The sequence below is a fragment of the Misgurnus anguillicaudatus genome, chromosome 10 (assembly GCF_027580225.2).
Source record: "Misgurnus anguillicaudatus chromosome 10, ASM2758022v2, whole genome shotgun sequence".
NCBI classification, from domain to species: Eukaryota; Metazoa; Chordata; class Actinopteri; order Cypriniformes; family Cobitidae; genus Misgurnus; species Misgurnus anguillicaudatus.
The window spans coordinates 40464945-40484481 of NC_073346.2; the positions used below are offsets into that span (position 1 = coordinate 40464945).

At 36.7% G+C, this 19537-nt stretch overlaps 1 protein-coding gene across 2 annotated transcripts in view; it reads left to right on the plus strand.

Annotated features, from left to right (window-relative positions):
* The first annotated feature begins 828 nt into the window (after positions 1 to 828).
* The window catches only part of myom3 (myomesin 3), a 72441-nt gene continuing 53732 nt past the window's right edge, over positions 829 to 19537 (plus strand). Inside the window, exons 1-6 of one of the 2 annotated variants that reach the window (XM_055211540.2) lie at positions 829 to 1221; positions 5334 to 5460; positions 11636 to 11740; positions 16896 to 17043; positions 18958 to 19115; positions 19195 to 19284. In XM_055211540.2, coding sequence (XP_055067515.2) covers positions 5354 to 5460; positions 11636 to 11740; positions 16896 to 17043; positions 18958 to 19115; positions 19195 to 19284 — 608 coding nt within the window. In that variant the 5' untranslated portion in view covers positions 829 to 1221; positions 5334 to 5353. The remainder of the gene's footprint in view (positions 1222 to 5333; positions 5461 to 11635; positions 11741 to 16895; positions 17044 to 18957; positions 19116 to 19194; positions 19285 to 19537) is intronic. The other variant, XM_055211539.2, reaches the window with a different exon arrangement.

Sequence of the window (19537 nt, forward strand, 5' to 3'; positions counted from 1 at the left end):
TCCTACTTGAATACAAAAGTTGTTGTGCTGTATATCAGAAGATATGATGGCAAATGCAGGTCTGTATTATTCTGTATAATTAGTATGAGGGCAGTTTTGCTTTCTGTCGTCCTCCTCAACATATTCCTCCTTTGTGAATCTTTATGACTCACTGTTTAAGTACGGCAAACAGTTTGTTGAGAAATGAACTGCTTGTCTGATACAAATGTCACCCAAAAAGTTTTGGCATTATTTAGTTACCTTCATGCCACTCCGTAGTCTTGAACTTTATGTTGTTTATTTATCTGTAACACAGTTTTTTTTAAGTTTGTCATGTTGGCAGGTCTCTCTCTCTCCTCTCTGACTGAATTTAAGCACATGTTTTGCCCTGTATAGTCTTGTGGGAAGAGTATTGTTACACCCAACACAATGGGAACACACAAAGCATCCCGCTGTTGTTCTGCTTGGGTAGTTTGGTTATTCTTAGTTTCAATGTCACATATGATACTGGAGAAGTGGGCAGGCAACTGGTGGGGACAATAAATGCTTATAAATAACCTACAGTTCTGCATGAAACACCCTGAATCTTTACACACAGCTGTGAATGTTACCTTTGTGTTAAATGACTGTCATAACATTTAGTTGCATTTAATGTGCCAGATTGCTATATTGCTTGTCAAGACGTGGATTATATTGTGCACATTAATGTCTTGTACTTTTGCGGCGACTCAAACTCCTTTAATAGAGAAGCTCGACTGTAGTTTTACATTATGAGAAGTTTAATACAGTAGTTTTACATGTGCTCCAGTAGGAGAAATCTTATCTTGTAAACTCATCAAAGGATGCACTTATAATCCATTTAATATTGTTGAGAAACATCATGTGCATTGTTTCCATACAGTAGATCTCTTTCTTTCCCATAATGCATCGGGCCATTGTGTCATTCCTGATCTTCTGTCTGTTGAGCTCACTGTAAGTCCATCTGGATGGTTTGAATTGATCAGGGAACGTGGCATTGGCCCTGCTGTCGCTCTATATTTACCTCTCTGAATAGGAGGGAGTATTGTTGGGTCACACTCGACTGCCGGAGGTCATCTTTATACACTGAGAGAGAAGAACAGAAGAAGAAGAAGAAGGTGAGACAGGAGGAAACAATAAAGAAGAGGCTAAAGAAAGAGAGCGAGGTCGAGCTGAAATCCTCAAGAGTGTCGCCCTGCTGATCATCCTAAAGGCCTGAAGAACGTGAGTACATTCTTAAATCTCAAAACCCTTGAAAAAAATCTGTCTTATTCTCTTGTGTCTTTTTTACTATGCTTTGAGATGTGTAGTGCTCTGTAGTGTTGCAGGTCTCTCTGATTCATTTTAGCACATTGCAGTTTGTGTTGTTCATGGTCAAATCAACATTTTTATTACATCAAATATGACATCACTTTTATCTGTAAACATGAATGATGGTGCAAATCATGTTCTTAGTGTGTGCTGTTATTTTTAATGAGCAAGAGACAAACATATCCTTAAGCATAACATTGGAGAGACAACAAACAATATTGGGGGACTTTTTGCCATTAAAGCTGCTTTTACATCACCATACCAAACACTCCAAAAACAAACGGTGCTATATAGAACCAAAAGTGGTTCTTTGCTCGTAATCATAGAAGAACCATTTTTAGTGCCATATAGCACCGGTGAAGCACCAGTGAAGCACCTGTGTAGAACCATATAGTGCTATGTAGAACCATATGTGGTGCTATAGTGGTGCTATATGGCCCCTATATGGTTCTACACAGGTGCTTCACCGGTGCTATATGGCACTAAAAATGGTTCTTCTATGGTTACGATCCAAAGCAACAGTTTTGGTGCTATATAGCACTGTTTGTTTTTTAGAGTGAACCGTTCTTGTTGTGTAACATTGCTACGCAGTCTCACAAGTTTTTGTGATATAGTCACGTAATATTTTTATTCTTTTTTCGTGATACTATCACGAATTTCCGTGTTTTTTATGATCGTATAATGAATACCTGTTTTCGTGTGATTATACACAACTGCTTTTTCCTATTTTTAAACTATTGTCGCTTCGGTTTAGGTTTAGATTTGGTGTTTGCATTAGAATGTCACTTTGTGTGTTGGTTTTATACTATTTTTCTGATTTATTTTTTATGTGTCGCCTGGCGTTAGAGTTAGAGTTGGTTTTGGGTATGGATGTAATTTTATGTCAATCTAACCCTAAACCGAAGCGACAATAGTAAGAAAATAGGACAAAACGGTTGAGTAACCAATACTTGATAATCACACACAAACAGACATTCGTTATAAGATCATGAAAAAAACTCAGAAATTTGTGATAATAAAATTTCTTTTCTGAGTGGTTAACATTATAGTTTTATTTTCCGTTGTGGGGCTGATAATATGCATCAGTCGTTGCCTTGGTAACACAAGAGTTTACAGACAGTATGTGCATTATGGAGGATCTTTTTTTACCTAATCTGTGCTTATTTCACTCAAATAATGCACTTTACCAGCTACAGGGGTACTTGTTGCCAAGGCAATAGATGAGTGACCGATACCGAGCAGTTAGACAACTAACAAGAGTGGTTTGTAATCGTGCTGTGCCGTTGTGCCGAACCAGGCTCAAGTGGAAACATAACTGTAATCGTTCTTACCCAAAGGGTGCCCAACGTTGGCCCGCAATGACCTTTTATTTGGCCCGTCATGCCACGTGAGATAAGGATAAAGGATAAACTTCAATGACGAAGATCTTCATATTTCTAATTACATTACATTTTTAAAAATGTAAAAATGTTTGTTTTTTTTGCACATACAAAAATGTCAATTGAAATGAAATGCAAGGAATTCAAATGAATACATATTTTTTTAATGTACATGCATACTTAAAGGTGTGCATGCATCACAGAACTCAACAAACTCTGGTAATATAGGGTAATTATGGACAGGTCGATGCAGTAGCCCAGTGGTTCTCAAACTGGGGGCCGGGGCCCCCAGGGGGGCCGCAAGATGGTGCCAGGGGGCCCCAGTTTTATGACATTTTATAAAATACATTCATTTAAAATGAATTCTGTGTAATTAAACCTAAAAAAATAAGGCTACTAGCCAACAGCACTACTTTGTATAACTTAATATGTTTTGTTTAATTAAAATGTTAAATATTAGAACAGTTTTTTGTCCTAAATTTTCTTTGGGGGGGGCTGTGAAGAAGTGCACCGTACACAAGGGGGGCCGCATGCGGAAAAAGTTTGAGAACCCCTGCAGTAGCCAACATGATCCCACACATTTCCGTGGTATAGTCACAGAATATTTATCCATGTCATTGTCATGGATCTCCGCATTTTTCCGTGTCTGTACCACAGACTTTCTTTTCCGTGTCAGTTTCACGTATTGGTTACTCAATTGTTTTTTCCCATTTTTAAACCATTGGGGTTAGATTTGGGGTTTGGGTTAGGATGTTACTATTTTTTTCTGGACTTTTAAAAAATTGTCGCCTGAGATTAGGGTTAGAGCTGGGTTTGGGTTAGGATGTCATTTTATGTTACAGAAAGTCGTTCTAACCCCAAACCCACGCGAAATTGTAAGAAAATAGGAAAAACAATTGAGTAACCAATACGTGAAACTGACACAGAAAAGAAAAATGCAGAGATCCATGACAATGACACGGAAAAATGAAAAAATATTCTGTGACTACAACACGGAAATTTGTGAGATCATGTTGCAGTGGCACACAGGAAAATGATTTTTTTACAAGAGTTACCTTTGAAAATAAAACTGCATTAGTTATGCATAAACAGATTAATGATGGCTTATTTATATATTTATATTAGAAAATAATAAATTAGGAGAATCAGGGCAACTTTAACTTTAATATAACACAGCAACATTTATTTTTTGGCCCTTGGTAGGAAAAAGTTTAGGCACCCCTGTTCTTAACCATTTTTAAAATGGTTCAACCCAACAATGATAAAGCACTATAAGTTAACTAGCGTTCTTGCAACCACCTAGCAACCTAAAGACTCTAGCAATTGCATAACAGCACCATGACAACCACCCACAACATCTATTAAACACACAGAAACGTTTTAACAATTACTCATAACACTTTATTAAAGTCATGTTTAGCTGTGCTTCTTTGTTTCTTGTTTCTCTGTCCGGTAGTTTATCTACCCATTCTCATCAAGTTGCTTATAAATAACATGACTTTTCTAAAGGCATGCAATACGCCAAGGCCAAATTTTGCATGCATATAATATGCCAGTCTTTCTACAAAGTACCACGTTTTTTGTTTGTGTCATTTTATGAATTGGTTTTTTAAATGTTTTCTATTTTTTTAAACATTGTTACTTGGGGTTGATGTTGGATTTGGGTCATGTGTTAGGATGTTTATGTATAGGTTTCTCAATGAATTTTGTCTATTTTTAAACCATTGTCGCTTGGGGTTGGGTGTGTGGTATTTGCATGCATCTGCTCTCCACCGAAGTGACTGGTCAGGTGTATCATATGCATGCAAAATTGAACTTTGGCATATGCACCTTTTGAAAAGTTGTGTTATTTATTTGAGTTTATAGATTTGTTTCTCATGAGCATATTTATCCTCTAAAATGTTTTCTCTCCTCTGAGATGCTGCTGTACTTTATAATCTCTCTCTCTCTGTGTGTGTCTCTGGAGGACGGACAGATGCAATCTTCTAATGACAGATCAATTTTAATATGCTGTAAACCGACCTTTTGGACCGAGTTTATAAAAGCACTATAGGTGAAGCTTTGAGAGGCTTTCTCTCACTGAATTCTCAGATTGAATCTGTTTAACCCTGAAGGGAAAAGCTTTTCTCACTCTATAATGGTAACGCAGGTGCTCGTTGCAACATCCGGGTAAATGAAACCATCCTTCACCAGCGACCTGATTCTGTTAGGATTCACCAGGGGCGAGCGTAACACCGTCGTGATTTATGACTGCCGGAGTCTTGAGGGCCACATTCAGACCCAAAGCTAATGAATTATTATTCTCACAATAGCTCACAAAGGGACTTTTAACAGGATTGTGACCCAGTGCATGTTCCTCTGTGTCTCAGCCTTCATGCTTATAGAGTGAATCTCAGAAAACTTATTCGAGATGCATTATACTATACAATATACAATACTATACTATCATTGATTTATACAAAATGCCTGTGAATACGTTTCTGTTAAAGTATTCTTGGTTTTTGGATGGATGGTGGAAACGGGGGGTGATGCACATGTTTCGGATCTGTCTGCTGGTATGTGGAAATAATGGATGGGTATCTTGTGATGTGAAGCGCTGCTTTGTCTCTGTCCGTCTGACAGCTGCGCTGTTCTGCCTTCATACAGGTGCTGCTAAGAGGTTTGCCATGGCAACTAAAACAGTATTGCAGCGCTGCCAGGAGGAACAGATGGACCAGATGTCCCACAGCATGGAGATGTCCTCCCAGATCAAGAAGAAAAAGTTCACATCCAGGTACTGAACCGCTGTGACCCTCATGAAAACCCTTTACATCATAAAAAACCTACACGACGATCAAACACACACAAAGTAACTTCAGGAATGTAAACTAGAAAATATCATTTACTAAACTTGTTATACAGAGAACAGAAGTGTGATCATACCAGATCTTATGTTTCTGGGATGGTTGGGTGTGTTTAAAGAAGTAATGATCATTAACTTACTGAAGTTATAATTTATTCAGCAAATGAGTTGAGATCATTAGCTTGGCATGAAGATGAGTAATTTAAGACAAACCTGTAATATTTGGGCGAACTAAACAATAAGAATAAGATTAACTGGAGAGACTGTCAGTGGTTCAGTATGGTGTCTGTATAATGAGTGTGTGATTATGGAGATGACAAGGCCATCAGTCAGGAAAAAGGCAACTGTGTCACACCCTGACATGTGCTAAAGTTATTCTGAGCACCAGAGACAAATGAGCTGAAGGCCACACTTATAACAATAGACACACATACAGCAAGAACAACACACTATTATTTTATTTATTTTTAGAACAACACACTTTGTATTGCCCCTTTAATTTATTTGAACACAGAATCAACACAAAATGACACATAATGTGCAGGGTTCCCACGGGTCCTTGAAATCCTTTGTGAATTTGGGGGGAAAATTCAAGGCCCTGGGAAGTTTTTGAAAATATACATACATAGATACAGGTCATTGAAAGTGCTTGAAACTGTGTAGTGTAGGATAATATAATAATAATGCTAGACTTTTTAAGCACACGTGCTAAACTGTTCACTTTAAATGCTTATATCTTCAATGTTGTTTCATATCAAAATACTTTTTTGCATAGTTGTGTTTGACACATGAAAACGTCTCGGGTTATGTTTGTAACTGTTGTTTTACTGAGAAGGGAACGAGACGCTGCGTCTCCCTTGCCATACTTCCTGCGTCCCTGTAACGCCGTCTTTGGCAATATTTCAGATAGTGATATACTTACTGGCTCTCGTGTCACCCTGTCTTTTTCGTTAAGCCTCACCATTGGTTGAATTTGATATACACATTCAGACGCACTTACCACTGGAGGTGTCCCCAAATTGTCACCATAGTGACGCAGCGCGAGTTCCCTCGAAAGGGAACTGTAACAATGTATCTTAAAAGGTAACATGATGTAACCTTGCTCTCACTTGAAATGTGTCCCCACATTTAGTCCTTGAATTTGAGGGTATTGGACCTGGAAAGTCCTTGGAAGGTCCTTAAATTTGAAGTTAACTAAAGTGTGGGAACCCTGAATGTGTTAAATAGGATAACACAAAACAATGTGTTCAAATTAACACAAATTCTGTGTTTTTCGAATAAGTCACGAAAAGATACAGCTCACAATTCACATACATTAAATAAAAAATAATATTTGTAAAAAGTGAAAAACATTTATCATGATACTACATATTCGTTTAGTCAGACCTCAACCTATTCATGTAAAAATAAGAAAACATTATTTTGGGGTAAGAAAATAGTTCTTTGAAGAACCTAAAATGGTTTCACTTAAACCTTTAAGTTAAACAATATGAACTTGAGAATATAAAATTAGTTAAGTCAAAATTTAAAATAGTAGGTTGAACTGACTTGACTTGCAAAACCAAGTTGTTTTAACTTCATGCTGCAATTATTTTACAGTGTTACCCTAAGTGACAGTGGTGTTTGATACTATTTACCAGTGTTGATTGTAACGCATTACAAGTAATGTGCATTGCATAATAATATTACTTTTTTGAAGTACTGAGTAAAGTAAAGCATTACTTTATAAATGTACACATTAATATTTGAGTTACTTTTTTAAAAAGTAACGCAAGTTACTTTCAGTTTAATTAATTTGATAAAAAAAATATGTACTGAATTAAAATGAGCATAGTCACGTAGAATTACGCAGTTTCAGTCAGAAACGGAGATGGACATTTTTGCAATGGAAATATGCAATTTTTGAATGCAAAACTTCTCGGTCAAACACCTGCAGGGCCTGAAAGAGACCAAACCTCAGCCAAGTGAAAAAGTATGTTAAAGTAACTTAAAAGTAACGTAAATATTACATTCCATGAAAAGTAACTAAGTAACGCAATTACTTTTTTTGGAAGTAACTTAAAATTGTAATGCATTACTTTTAAAAGTAACTTTCCCCAACACTGCTATTTACATGACAATATCAGCATTTTTAGCGATATGCAACAAGTTTCATTTAATAACTAAAATGATGAAATTTGCAAAGTGTAAATAGTAATTAGATGCTATCTATATTGGCAGATATTATTTGCACTTCAGTATTTTTGTAGATTAGCATGATGCAATCATAATATCAAGTGTAAATGATTATATTTATTAAAATTGTATGTCAATGTTGTATTATTGGAAGAATAAAAGCCCTCCTTAAACCGTCTCCTAACTCTAAGAATAAAAGTATTTATTTGGTAATAAACACACTTTATTTCTACTCGTCAAACATTTTCTTCGATGTGATATGTGGTAGGACAAGAAAGAGGATTCAAGCCAATGACATCACGTCAAAAGCAGCTTTCACGAGCCTGCACCGCTAAAAATATTATTACTTAATTTCTCCAACCTGACATTAAAGTAAATATTACACACAGAAAATATTGTCACAATGAGATAAAATGAATATCCGGTAGACTAAAAATATATATTTGAATTGTAAGTTTGAATCATTCTGTAGGTTTGTGCTCTGTGTGTGATTCATTGTGATCAATCCATCCATAGATTTCAATCTTTTTTAGGAGGCAGTGGACAAAACACATTAAACAACATGCAGTTAAAATTGTCCTGATTTGCCATTAGAATCATCAATGACAATCTGTAACACTTTAAAGACACTGCTGTATATCTAGCAGTATGATATTTTGCATGAATTGGCCGTTAACTGAAAAATCATTTTGCTTACACTACAAACAGTAATAAAGATAGCAACAACTGGTTAGTTTCAATTACCATAACGTCTCTTCTGACGTATTTGTAAGTCAAAGTCAACTTCAACTTTAGTGCAGTGTAGTGAAGAAAGCGCACACATCTTCCACCCCTGGCACTTTTTCACTAAAGCTCATATTACACAGTGAATGAAAATAACTTCCTTGTTTTCTTTGGTCGGTCTGTCAGAGTTTCTTTGAGATCCTCAAACGTCCAGATGAACTTCTGCTTTTTGTCTGTGTGTTGATGTGATGTTATCTGTGAGAAGGGCAGCTGTTTAATCCCTCATACATCATTAGACATCATTCGTTGTGGCAGCACGTCAAAGCATTTCTGTTTATTCCAATGGCAGATTTCTGTCTAATCCCTTTAAAGATTACACACGGGCTCTTCTGAGCATACTGGTGATATGTATATCTTTTGTAATTCTAATGATTTGGAAAGCAGAACTAGTTTGCAGTCTCCTTGTGTAACTGTCTAAAAGGTGTGGTCTGGCAAAACACCTGCAGGTCACCTGCCGTGAAAATAACCTTTAAAACTGTCTAATTACCAGGTTACTTAACCTTACCTTGAGTGAAGATTTCACAATCAGACAGCTATTAGCCTCCATTGTGTGAAACGGCACATAGTGGAGGCAAAAATCAGACTGTTAAGGGCTCATTTGAATTGATATATGTGCTCCTGTGAGTGTTGATCCGTGTTAAACCCTCACACACACAACTGTGGAGCATTACAGGCCTATGAGAGATCATGCAGAAGTGACTGTGAGCGCATTGACCTAGTTGTAGAAACCAGATGAAGAACTGCTGACATTTGCTCTTATATGGCTTCATGTGTGAATCTAGACAGTAAATTAAATATAAATATACTGTTCAGGAAATAGGAGTTGCATTATACTAAAGAATTGTATAGTGTAGTGTAGTGTAGCGTAGTGTAGTGTAGTGTAGTGCAGTGCAGTACAGTATAATATAGTATAGTATAGTATAGTATAGTATAGTATAGTATAGTATAGTATAGTATAGTATAGTATAGTATAGTATAGTATAGTATAGTATAGTATAGTATAGTATAGTATAGTATGGTATAGTTAGCCGGAGTATATTGAGGTGGAGTATAGTATAGGGATGTATGGTATAGTGAGGTATGGAATAGTGAAGTATAATATAGTGAAGCATCGTACAAGGCGTATGGTATAGTAGGGTATAGTATAGTGAGGTATAGTATAGTGAAGCATAGTATAGCGAAGCATAGTATAGCGAAGCATAGAATAGCGAAGCATAGTATAGCGAAGCATAGAATAGCAAGGCATGGTATACTGGGGTATGGTATAGCGAAGCATAGTATAGCAAAGCATAGTATAGTGAAGCATAGTATAGCGGGGTATGGTATAGTATGGTATAGTGGGGTATGGTAAAGCGCGGTATAGTATAGGGAGGTATAGTATAGTGAAGCATAGTATAGTGAGGCATGGTATAGTGGGGTATGGTATAGCGAGGTATGGTATAGCGAGGTACAGTATAGCAAAGCAAAGTAAAATGAGGCATCGTATAGTGGGGCATGGTATAGCGAAGTATAGTATAGCAAAGCATGGTATAGCGAGGTTTGGTATAGCGAGGTATAGTATAGTGAAGCATGGTATAGTGGAGTATGGTATAGTGAGGTATAGTATAGCGAAGCATGGTATAGTGAACCATGGTATAGGGAGGTATGGTATAGCGGGGTATGGTATAGCAAGGTATAGTATAGTGAAGAATGGTATAGCGAGGTATGGTATTGCGAGGGATGGTATAGCGAGGTATAATATATTGAAGTATAGTATAGCGAAGCATAGTATAAAGAGGCATTGTATAGCGAGGTATTGTATAGTGAGGTATAGTATAGCGAAGCATAGTATAGCGAAGCATAGTATAGCGAAGTATGGTATAGCGGGGTGTGGTATAGTGAGGTATTGTATAGCGAAGTATAATATAGCGAGGTATGTATTGTGGGCATTGAGGTATTGTGGGTTATGGTATAGAAAGGTATAGTATGGAGACATATAGTATAGTGAAGTATGGTATAGTGGGTTATGGTATAGCAAGGTATAGTATAGGGACGTATAGTATATCGAAGCATAGAATAGTAAGATATAGTATAGTATAGTATAGTATAGTATAGTATAGTATAGTATAGTATAGTATAGTATAGTATAGTATAGTGGGGTATTGCATAGCAAAGTATAGTATAGTGGGTATGGTATAGTGAAGTATGTATAGTAAGGTATATTATAGTGAAGTATGGTATAATAAAGTATAGTATTGTGAAGTATAGAGAAGAATAGAAAAGAAACCCCAAAGAGAAAAATCACCAGTAATGTTTTATTGACATATTAATTTTATATTTTACAAAAAATCAATTGTTTGCATATGAATAACAATATAAAGCAATACATTTAATTTAAAGAGCATGTCAGATCCTTTGATCTTCTGAGATTTTATTTAATTTGAGTTCACTTCTTACTTTTGGTGTTTTACCAAATCTCTGCACAGTTTGGGGCATGTTAATATCTCTGAAACTTTAGAGGAAACATGGTAGATTACTGGGTTATTTTTTGCTGGGTTGGCGAATATAAACATTTTCTGAGTAATTGAACCCACTAGCTGGGTTTTTCCCAACACAGGGTTAAAAATAATCCAGCAGTACTTAGTGTGTTGTGTATTCTGAAGTTTGAGTTTCAGTGTGTCGCCCCCTGCTGTCCACACAGCATACAGCTCCACTGAACAGATGACTTCATGCATCAGTCATTACAGCTGGAAAATATACTGAAACACATGTGAAAAAATGCATAAATACTCAAACAATTAATAACATTTTTAAAGCATTTAAAGTTTTTACACTTAACATAATGCACAAATACACTAAAGGAAATATATACAGACTTGCATTTGTATTTCAATTGATAAAAGATTTAAATGAATATAAACTGATCAAGCCCGCCCAATAGTTTCATGTAGCTGCATATTTAGCATAAAAAGTCATCTTATGTTGTATCACGGGAAATAGTCAGTTATGAGATGTACACTCCAAATCAAAGTGCATTGTGGATAACAAATAGGGAATAAAGTTGTTCACTTAGGTTCCAAGATGACTGACACCTAGTGCATTAAAGAGATAATGTTTGTCTATTAGAGCAACTTTAACTATACCATTTGTTTTTATCTTTGATAAACAGTGATGAAACAGCTTCACTCAGTGAGTTTTATCCCATCATTTCCGGTGACGTCATGTCTGTGAAGGAGATCCTGACTGATCCAAAGTTTCCACGCCACAGGACATGGTAAATATATCATTTCAGTAGTTGTAACTGTTAACATTAGTTCATGCACAATAACAGATGTAACTAATTAACAAAGATTAATACATTTTGATAAATGATATACTGCTCATTGTTAGTTGATGTCAGCTTATGCATGTACTAATATTTACAAATCCAGTCTTATTGTAAAGTGTCCATTGTTACCATTTTAAATCAGTGTTAAAGGCTGTAAAACACAGATATGAATAAAAATCAGGGAGAAATTGGAAATGTGTCTGCACACATCATGTGCTACTTATGTATTACTTTTGTGAGATTAACCCATTACATTTATGCATTTGGCAGGCGCTTTATCCATAGCGACTTACAGTGCTTTGCAGTGTTTGGTTTTTTAACATTTGTTCCCAGGGTTCGACCTCATGACCTTTTGCACTGCTATCACTGAGCTATACAGAAGCACCCATATGAAATGTCCTGTCATTTCTCCTCGATTGGATATTTTTGTTCTCCTGCTGCTGTTTGGCATTATAGGATAGACGTTTTTTTTACTCCTAGTTTACTTACTGTTAAAATCGAGCTGACAGCCACTTTATTTTCTAGCCTGTAATCCTCAGAGATAGACATGAATACAATCACGCTTCCTACAGGAGAAGAGTTGAATATGAGCACAGGACCGCTGCAGATAGTGTGTGACAAGAGCCCTTGTGTGTGTGTGAAGCCTGGGAAAATAGTTTTTAGGATAAGAAGGTCTCTGTAAGTCAAACTTCAAATGCATGAAGGATAATTTTAGGATGAGTGCTAAAGCCTTGCTGTAGAGTTCGAATGAAGGCCAAGCTGCAGTCTTGCTGTTACTCTGTGTTTATTTCAAGGTGAGACAGAGACACGATGTGTTCCTGTTGTAATCTCCCACTGACTCTCTCTCCTCCTCATATGCAGTAATGTCACGAACCGTCTGACTTTCTCTCCGTCTCGCCGCTGTATCTCTTATTAAAACATCCGTGTACACGGCTCACATACGCACTGCAGCTAAAACACTTGTTGTTTATATCATGACAACTTTTATCTTGTTGTGTACGCACTGCAAAGTTATGAAAGTGACAACTTCATTTCAATGTACTTGAGTTCCCAAAATTTGGAATGGCTGACATAGTAAAAAGGGTTTTTTGTATCATATCTGTAAGCGAGGAGCATGCATGCAGCTTGAGTTTACAGGGCTCAACGCAATAAATTTTTTATATTGTTCCGGTCAGGGAAGTGGTTCAGGTTTTCACTCGCCCTGCCAAAAAAAGATTTCACATGTTTAAAATAATAATTTAAAAGTCAAATATAATTGTATAACTATACAAGTATTTTATTCATCATTTGTTAAGCAATTGGCAATTTTAAACCCTAATTCTGAAAGGGTCAATAGTTGCAGATATATCAGGATTGTTATTAATAACAAATAACAAACAGTGTTTACACCCTGAAGCTATTTTGGGGATTTTCGCCTGGATTTGGCCTACCCAATTTCAAAAGCTTCCCATACCCACATGCAGAGGTTTACATACAAAAGTTTGGTATCATTTTACAGGAAACCCTTTGAAATTACAGAAAACACTGTTGAAAGTGCTAAACATGGTTGTATGTGATGTCAGTCCTCTAATAAACACAAAAATAAATAGGCGCTTTTTGATGTTTTTTTCTAAAGTTTTTATTTGAAAGTGCCTCAGCTACCTGCAAACAGTTTTGTTTGATTCCAGCAATTGTCAGCTTACAGGGGAAAAAGGAATTTTTTCTCTATCATAATCTATGCAAAAGTTATTTTACTCCGACTGAAGGGAGGAATAATACCCTTTTTGTATTTCTGCCTAAAAATATTTGAAGTGTCCCCATAACCACATACAGTGGAATAAATGCAATTTCTTTATATCATTTTGCAGAAAACCCTTTGAAGTTACATAGAAAGCTGCTGTTTGTGACAAATATTGTTATTTTGGGTGTTTTTCATATGATGAAACACCAAATTGTCTTTTTTATGTTGTAAATACTGTCTCTGATAGTGTATAACTCTGGTTCTGGGTGCTCTAGCAGACTGCAGACAGTTCTGGTTGTTACCAGCAGACAGTAAACACCCAAAAAAAGAATGAACTCTTTATCATGTCGCATTCAAAAGTTATTCTTATTTTACTGAAGGGTGCGAAAATTTATTTTTCATATAAATATAAATTTTTTGTTTTGCACATATAATAAATAGCAAGGGATTATCCATGCACACAACCTAAGAAAATGCTGTGAATGGACTCATTTTTTAGAGTAGGACCTAAGAGAAAAGATGGTGTATCATTTGTGGCTATATGTGCTATCTGAGGCAGTTCACGCTCAAGTTTCACATAAATTTACAAAATACCATTTTTTACCTTATTATTCATTCATCGATTGTTGGATATGTGTTGATAATAGAACAAAAATAACGCTGTAGCCTTATTCCTGAGAATGAAAGCTTTCATTTGATATAAGACTTGCCCATGTTTGTCATATTTGAAAAATATCTGCAGAAAGTAGAGACTCTAAGCTTTCAAACAGTATCTCATATGTGGTACTGGGTGTCCATGACAGACCATTAAAAATTAAAAGAATATTTAATATTAAGTCAAAATACGAAATTCTGGACCCGGGACAGGGTCCTCAGGGTTTATGTGGTGTTGATATGTCTCTAAATGCACTTTAAATTCTCTTCATTTATACGTCTTGTCGTTAAGTTCAGTGGGCCAGATGAAGGATTATCTTAAACCTTTTTAGACACCATGCACGCTATGTGCTGTCGGCTTTTCTCGTGAGCTTCGAGGTTTTGTTTACGGTAGTTGCTTGTTCCAACCAAAAGGCTCCCGACTTGTCTGCTTTACCTGGAAACTGATGGCAAACAGTGCAAAACATTGCATTGTTTCTTTTGTCATGTTTTACCCAAGTGAATGTCTGCTTCCAAGATGTTAAATAGTTTTGTTTTGGTTTGGCCTTGTAGTTAGTGGGGAGCCACCGTCTTAATGTCTCTTTGCTATACCAGTTGATGTAACACGCGACAGCAACCAATAAAGTAGGAGAAACCTCATGACATTGCTAAGAATGTAACATTCGCGACTTATAAATGTGTGTCGATGGTAGCATTGCATAAGAATACATACAGACAAACGGCCACAGGTAGAAAATATATTTAAGTGACTGAGGGCAAAGCACTGGCCCGATCGAGCATCTCTAACACTGGCCCCAGGCCATTGGGAAGTCCTTTATGTTGAGCTTTGGACTTCTCGCTGTTTTCTACCAGACAAACTGCCGTATGACTGAAAATGCACTTGCTCATGTAGCAGTAAATATAACATTGCATGAAAACACTTTAATATATATGCTATATGTGGGTGATTCTCACGAAACCATTGAAACACCACCACACTAATGATTTTAGCTTTAAAATGTGTAATATAGTAACATTAAAAAGCATCAGAATTAACACAATACTGTGTTCTAACTTGCACAATGTGTGATTTCAACATAAGAATTTATAATTGTAAATTTTATCTCATTTTCTTCTGAAATTCTCATTACCGCAATGTGTCCAGATGTGTTTGAACATGCGTTATGTTGTCATTTAATCAAATTAACACAAAAACATTAAGAAAAAAAATAAATGGATGTTTTGCTAGACTACTTTAGATGACAGAAAAAAATATTTACTGAATATTCATGTATAATAACAATGAAGAAAAATTAGGAAAATGATGTGTCCATGCCTGATGTTCTCATCCTCCGCAACACTTTTTGAGAACAGTTTAAGCACACATACAGAATTTTAATAAAGTTTGATTTTGAGTGACCAAGCACATGGACCAGTTACTTCAAGATGGCTACCAGGTAAGATCATTTTTTTACAGTTAATTTGAAATATTGTCTTGTCAGAATGCTTACACGACATTTTGATTATCATTACCGCAACAGATGCTTATTAAATGTTAATTTAATTAATAGAAGCATAATACTTTGATTTTAAATGCATGTGCAGAATCTCCAAATTATGTTCTTTCAGGTTTGTCATGTCATTTTGAAAATATGTCAGTGTTGATGTTTTCTGACTGTTGCGGTAATGAGATTTTTTAGGACTAATTTTTTAAATTATGTTACAAAAAGTGTTAAATGATAAGTAAAAGTTTTTAAATTAATGTTCCCATTTACTCCAGACTTTGTTTTTCAATGTCTGGTGGCAAAAAAAGTAAATTTAAGCAATTTTTACATTTTCATGCTTGACATTTTTAAAACCAAGTTTTCAGTCTCACCCCATGGCGTCAGTGTTTGACGGCACTTGACCATGCGTCGGTGTGTTGGCGCGGGGGGTGTACCTTTCGCGTCAATTTTTGACGAACTGGGGACTTCAATACTATTGAGTCCGTTGCATTCTCTTTCCTATTTTCTTACCATTTTCGCGTCGGTTTAGGGTTAGATTTACATAATGACATCCCTACCCAAACCTAACCCTAACCCCAACGCCAGGTGACAACTGTTTAATTTCGCGTACCTAGTGGTATTGAAGTCCCCAGTTCGTCAAAAAATGACGCGAAAGGTATACCCTCCGCGTCAACATATTGACGCATGGTCAAGTGTCGTCAAATATTGACGCCATGGGGTGAGACTGTGTTGTTTCGTGAGAATCACCCATGTCTGTATGAGGTTGTGCTATATTGATGAAGTCAGAAGAAAGAAATGTCAGTTCAGACTGAAGCCTGTCAGCTGCTCTGGAACAGTATCCGGTCAAACTGAATCCTCCATCAAAATCAAACTCTCTGTGTCATGTTGAGACTGAGCTGTCTGCATGCACGGCTGCGCATTTCAGACAAGCATGTGAAGAAAACATTGTTTTTCCCACCTCAATTCATCTCATGACCAGCACTTCTGCTGACCTTCTGACAGCAATTAAATGTCATAGTTCTCACAAGATACATTTTGAGTTCAGAAAAGTTGCTTTGACAAAAATATGAAATGGTTTACAAGACAAAACGTTTTTCCATCTAAAATGTGTTTAACTTTTAACTGGATGAACAAGAAATGACACACTAATGACTGATAACATGAGTTGCTCTGCACTTCAGATGATTTACTTATCTTTGTGTCATTGTATGTTACCAAGCCAAATTGTGATCTTTGACCTCAGGGAGGCTCTGAAGGAGACCAGCGTTGAGCTGAGGGAGAGAGATCAGTGGACTCGGTTCGGTAATGAGATGGAGAAACTGGAGATCGGAGTGATCAGGAACCAGCATGTCATTCGTGAGCGGGTGGATCACATTGCTCTACGCAAAGAGGTGAAATCAAACAAATAAACACCACAAACTCAGTATGTGCATTCAAAACAATGAAAAACTGTCCTCATTAACAGATTATAACCTAATAAATTTATATATTTTTTTTTTATTGAGTATCAGACATTTAAACATATTAAACTAGACATGCCTTTATCTTGGAAATGGCCCTTAAAAGAAGAAAAATTATAAAAGATCAGACGTTTTACATTACATAAAGAAATTGCACTTATACTTAGCCTGGCTAACACCAGACCAGTTTCATAGAGAATGAGATGTGGTCTGGGAACCATATGCTCATTTTCTGGTATTTGAGGCGTGGTTTGCGAATGCACAGAGCCATTTATTGGGTGCTACGAATGTCCATCAATTGCGTCTGTACGTAGCTCATAGCCAATCATTTCAATTATACATTTCAATTATATGATGTATGTAGAGTGACATAGATTCAAGTGTCAACAACTTTTATCGGTACGAGTGCACACAGCTGAAAGCTATGCAACTAAACAGCTGTATATTGATATTAAAGTGCCCATATTATGACTGCTTTTCCACAAGTTATATAGGTGAATGACTTCCATAAAGCATGTTTCAAAAGTTGTTTGCTCGAAATAGCTTATAGGAAAAGATTGTTACCCATCTCTAGTAGCCTCTATTTCAGTGCATTTCAGATTGTGCCGTTTTGAGCTAGTCATTACATATTTATGAGCTGCTGCTCCTTTGATCCCGCCCCACTATTAACGTCATGTGCACGTGCGCATGCTCAGTGGTATCGTGAGCAGTACAGACCATACTGTGTTATTATTTTATATTATTATTAACGGTTTATGTTGCCAACAGACAAATCAAGCAAAAAAGTATCACTAATAAGTACACTACAGGAGAAGAAACTCATGACACACAATGATTCCAGAGTAAATTGTGAGGTGTTTCAACAATAAACTCGTTTTCCCTGGACAATACTAACATATTCCCGTTATAAAACATTTTCAAACGCATTATTTTCGCAAATGACAGAAATTTAGACCCGGCGGGGGATGTATACTGCTTGTGGACCGCGTGCTAATTGCTAGAAGCTAGCGGGAGGTCCGGACTGTAAAGTTATAAGAGACTCGGGGGTAAGTTGGCCTCGTCAGAAAAGCCAGATCGGTAAGGCCTGGTCTCTAGCACTATTACTTAGTTCATTTAGAATTGTAAAATAAAGCCGTTAAATATTTTTTTAACTTTCGAAACCACGCTGGAAACTATCTAGCCTGCAAAAAATATCTATATAGCCTAACGTTACTGTCTACAAACAATAACATATACATTTAAAAGGTATAATTTACGGCATTTGCATCAATGTATGATCTCTGTTTTGAGATACAGATGCTCTAGCATCATAAATGTAGTATTTTTGTGACAGAAGATGACAACATGCAAAATATAACGTGACTTCTTACCTTTTGTGTTGATATAAAGATCGCGAATCGAATCAAGTCTGTTTCAGATGTGTGAATAATCCATGAAAGTCCAATAAAATCCAATTACCATTTTTGTCCACAAATGCATATAATCCGTGAAATATAGATACATAGTCTGTTGTTTACATCAGATTTCGCATGAACGTCTTATCGCCTACAATCTGATGACTATTTGCGTCGTAACACACTGTATATGAGATATTTCATTTAACTTCTGTTAGCACAGTTTGTCTTTATACTGTTGAATCTCATCTGCATTATCAGGCCGCTCATGTACTCCAAGAGTTTGGATGCGGATTTAAAAAAACCTTCATGCTATTTATTAATAACCCAAATACTGTACACACAAACCATCTCATTTCATGAGACACCTGAATCATTCAGTGTTGTTTTCCAACTGTTATAAACGCTTTCTTATTCTGCCCTCATGAACGATCGATGCGTTTATTCACAGGCACAGAGGAAAGCTTCAGTGAACATGAAATTTATCGAGGATCTAAGCCTGAAGTCTCCTGACTTCTCCATCCCGCTGCGGCCGCACACCGTGTGGACCGGCATGGATGTCAAACTCTCCTGCAGCGTTCAGGGCTGCCCGACTCCCAGCGTCACATGGTGAGACTCTCCACAAGCCTTTTCTCTCTCACAAGCCTTCACAAAGCCTTAATCTCCAAAACCTGTGACTCTATGACAGGTTTAAAGATGGTGTACCTCTGAAAGGATCCCTGCCGTGGAACTACAAGCTTGTGCAGAAGTTTGGCCTGAACATCTTGGAGATCAGGAGGTGAGGTTTATGCAGACACTGTCTGATGTTGAACAGTTCGACTGTGGACGCTCTGATTCACTTTGTGGTTGATTTTGGCAGTAAGCCCCTGACTTACACATAAAGAGATTGTGTGATTGACAATGCCCCACATGGTTTAGGGCAGGTTTGTCAGAAATAGTTGAGCCTGCAATCCACAAATTCACAACAGTAGAGCCAAAACAATCGATCAAATAATGGCAAAGCTGTACAGAATACAAAGAAGAACTGACTG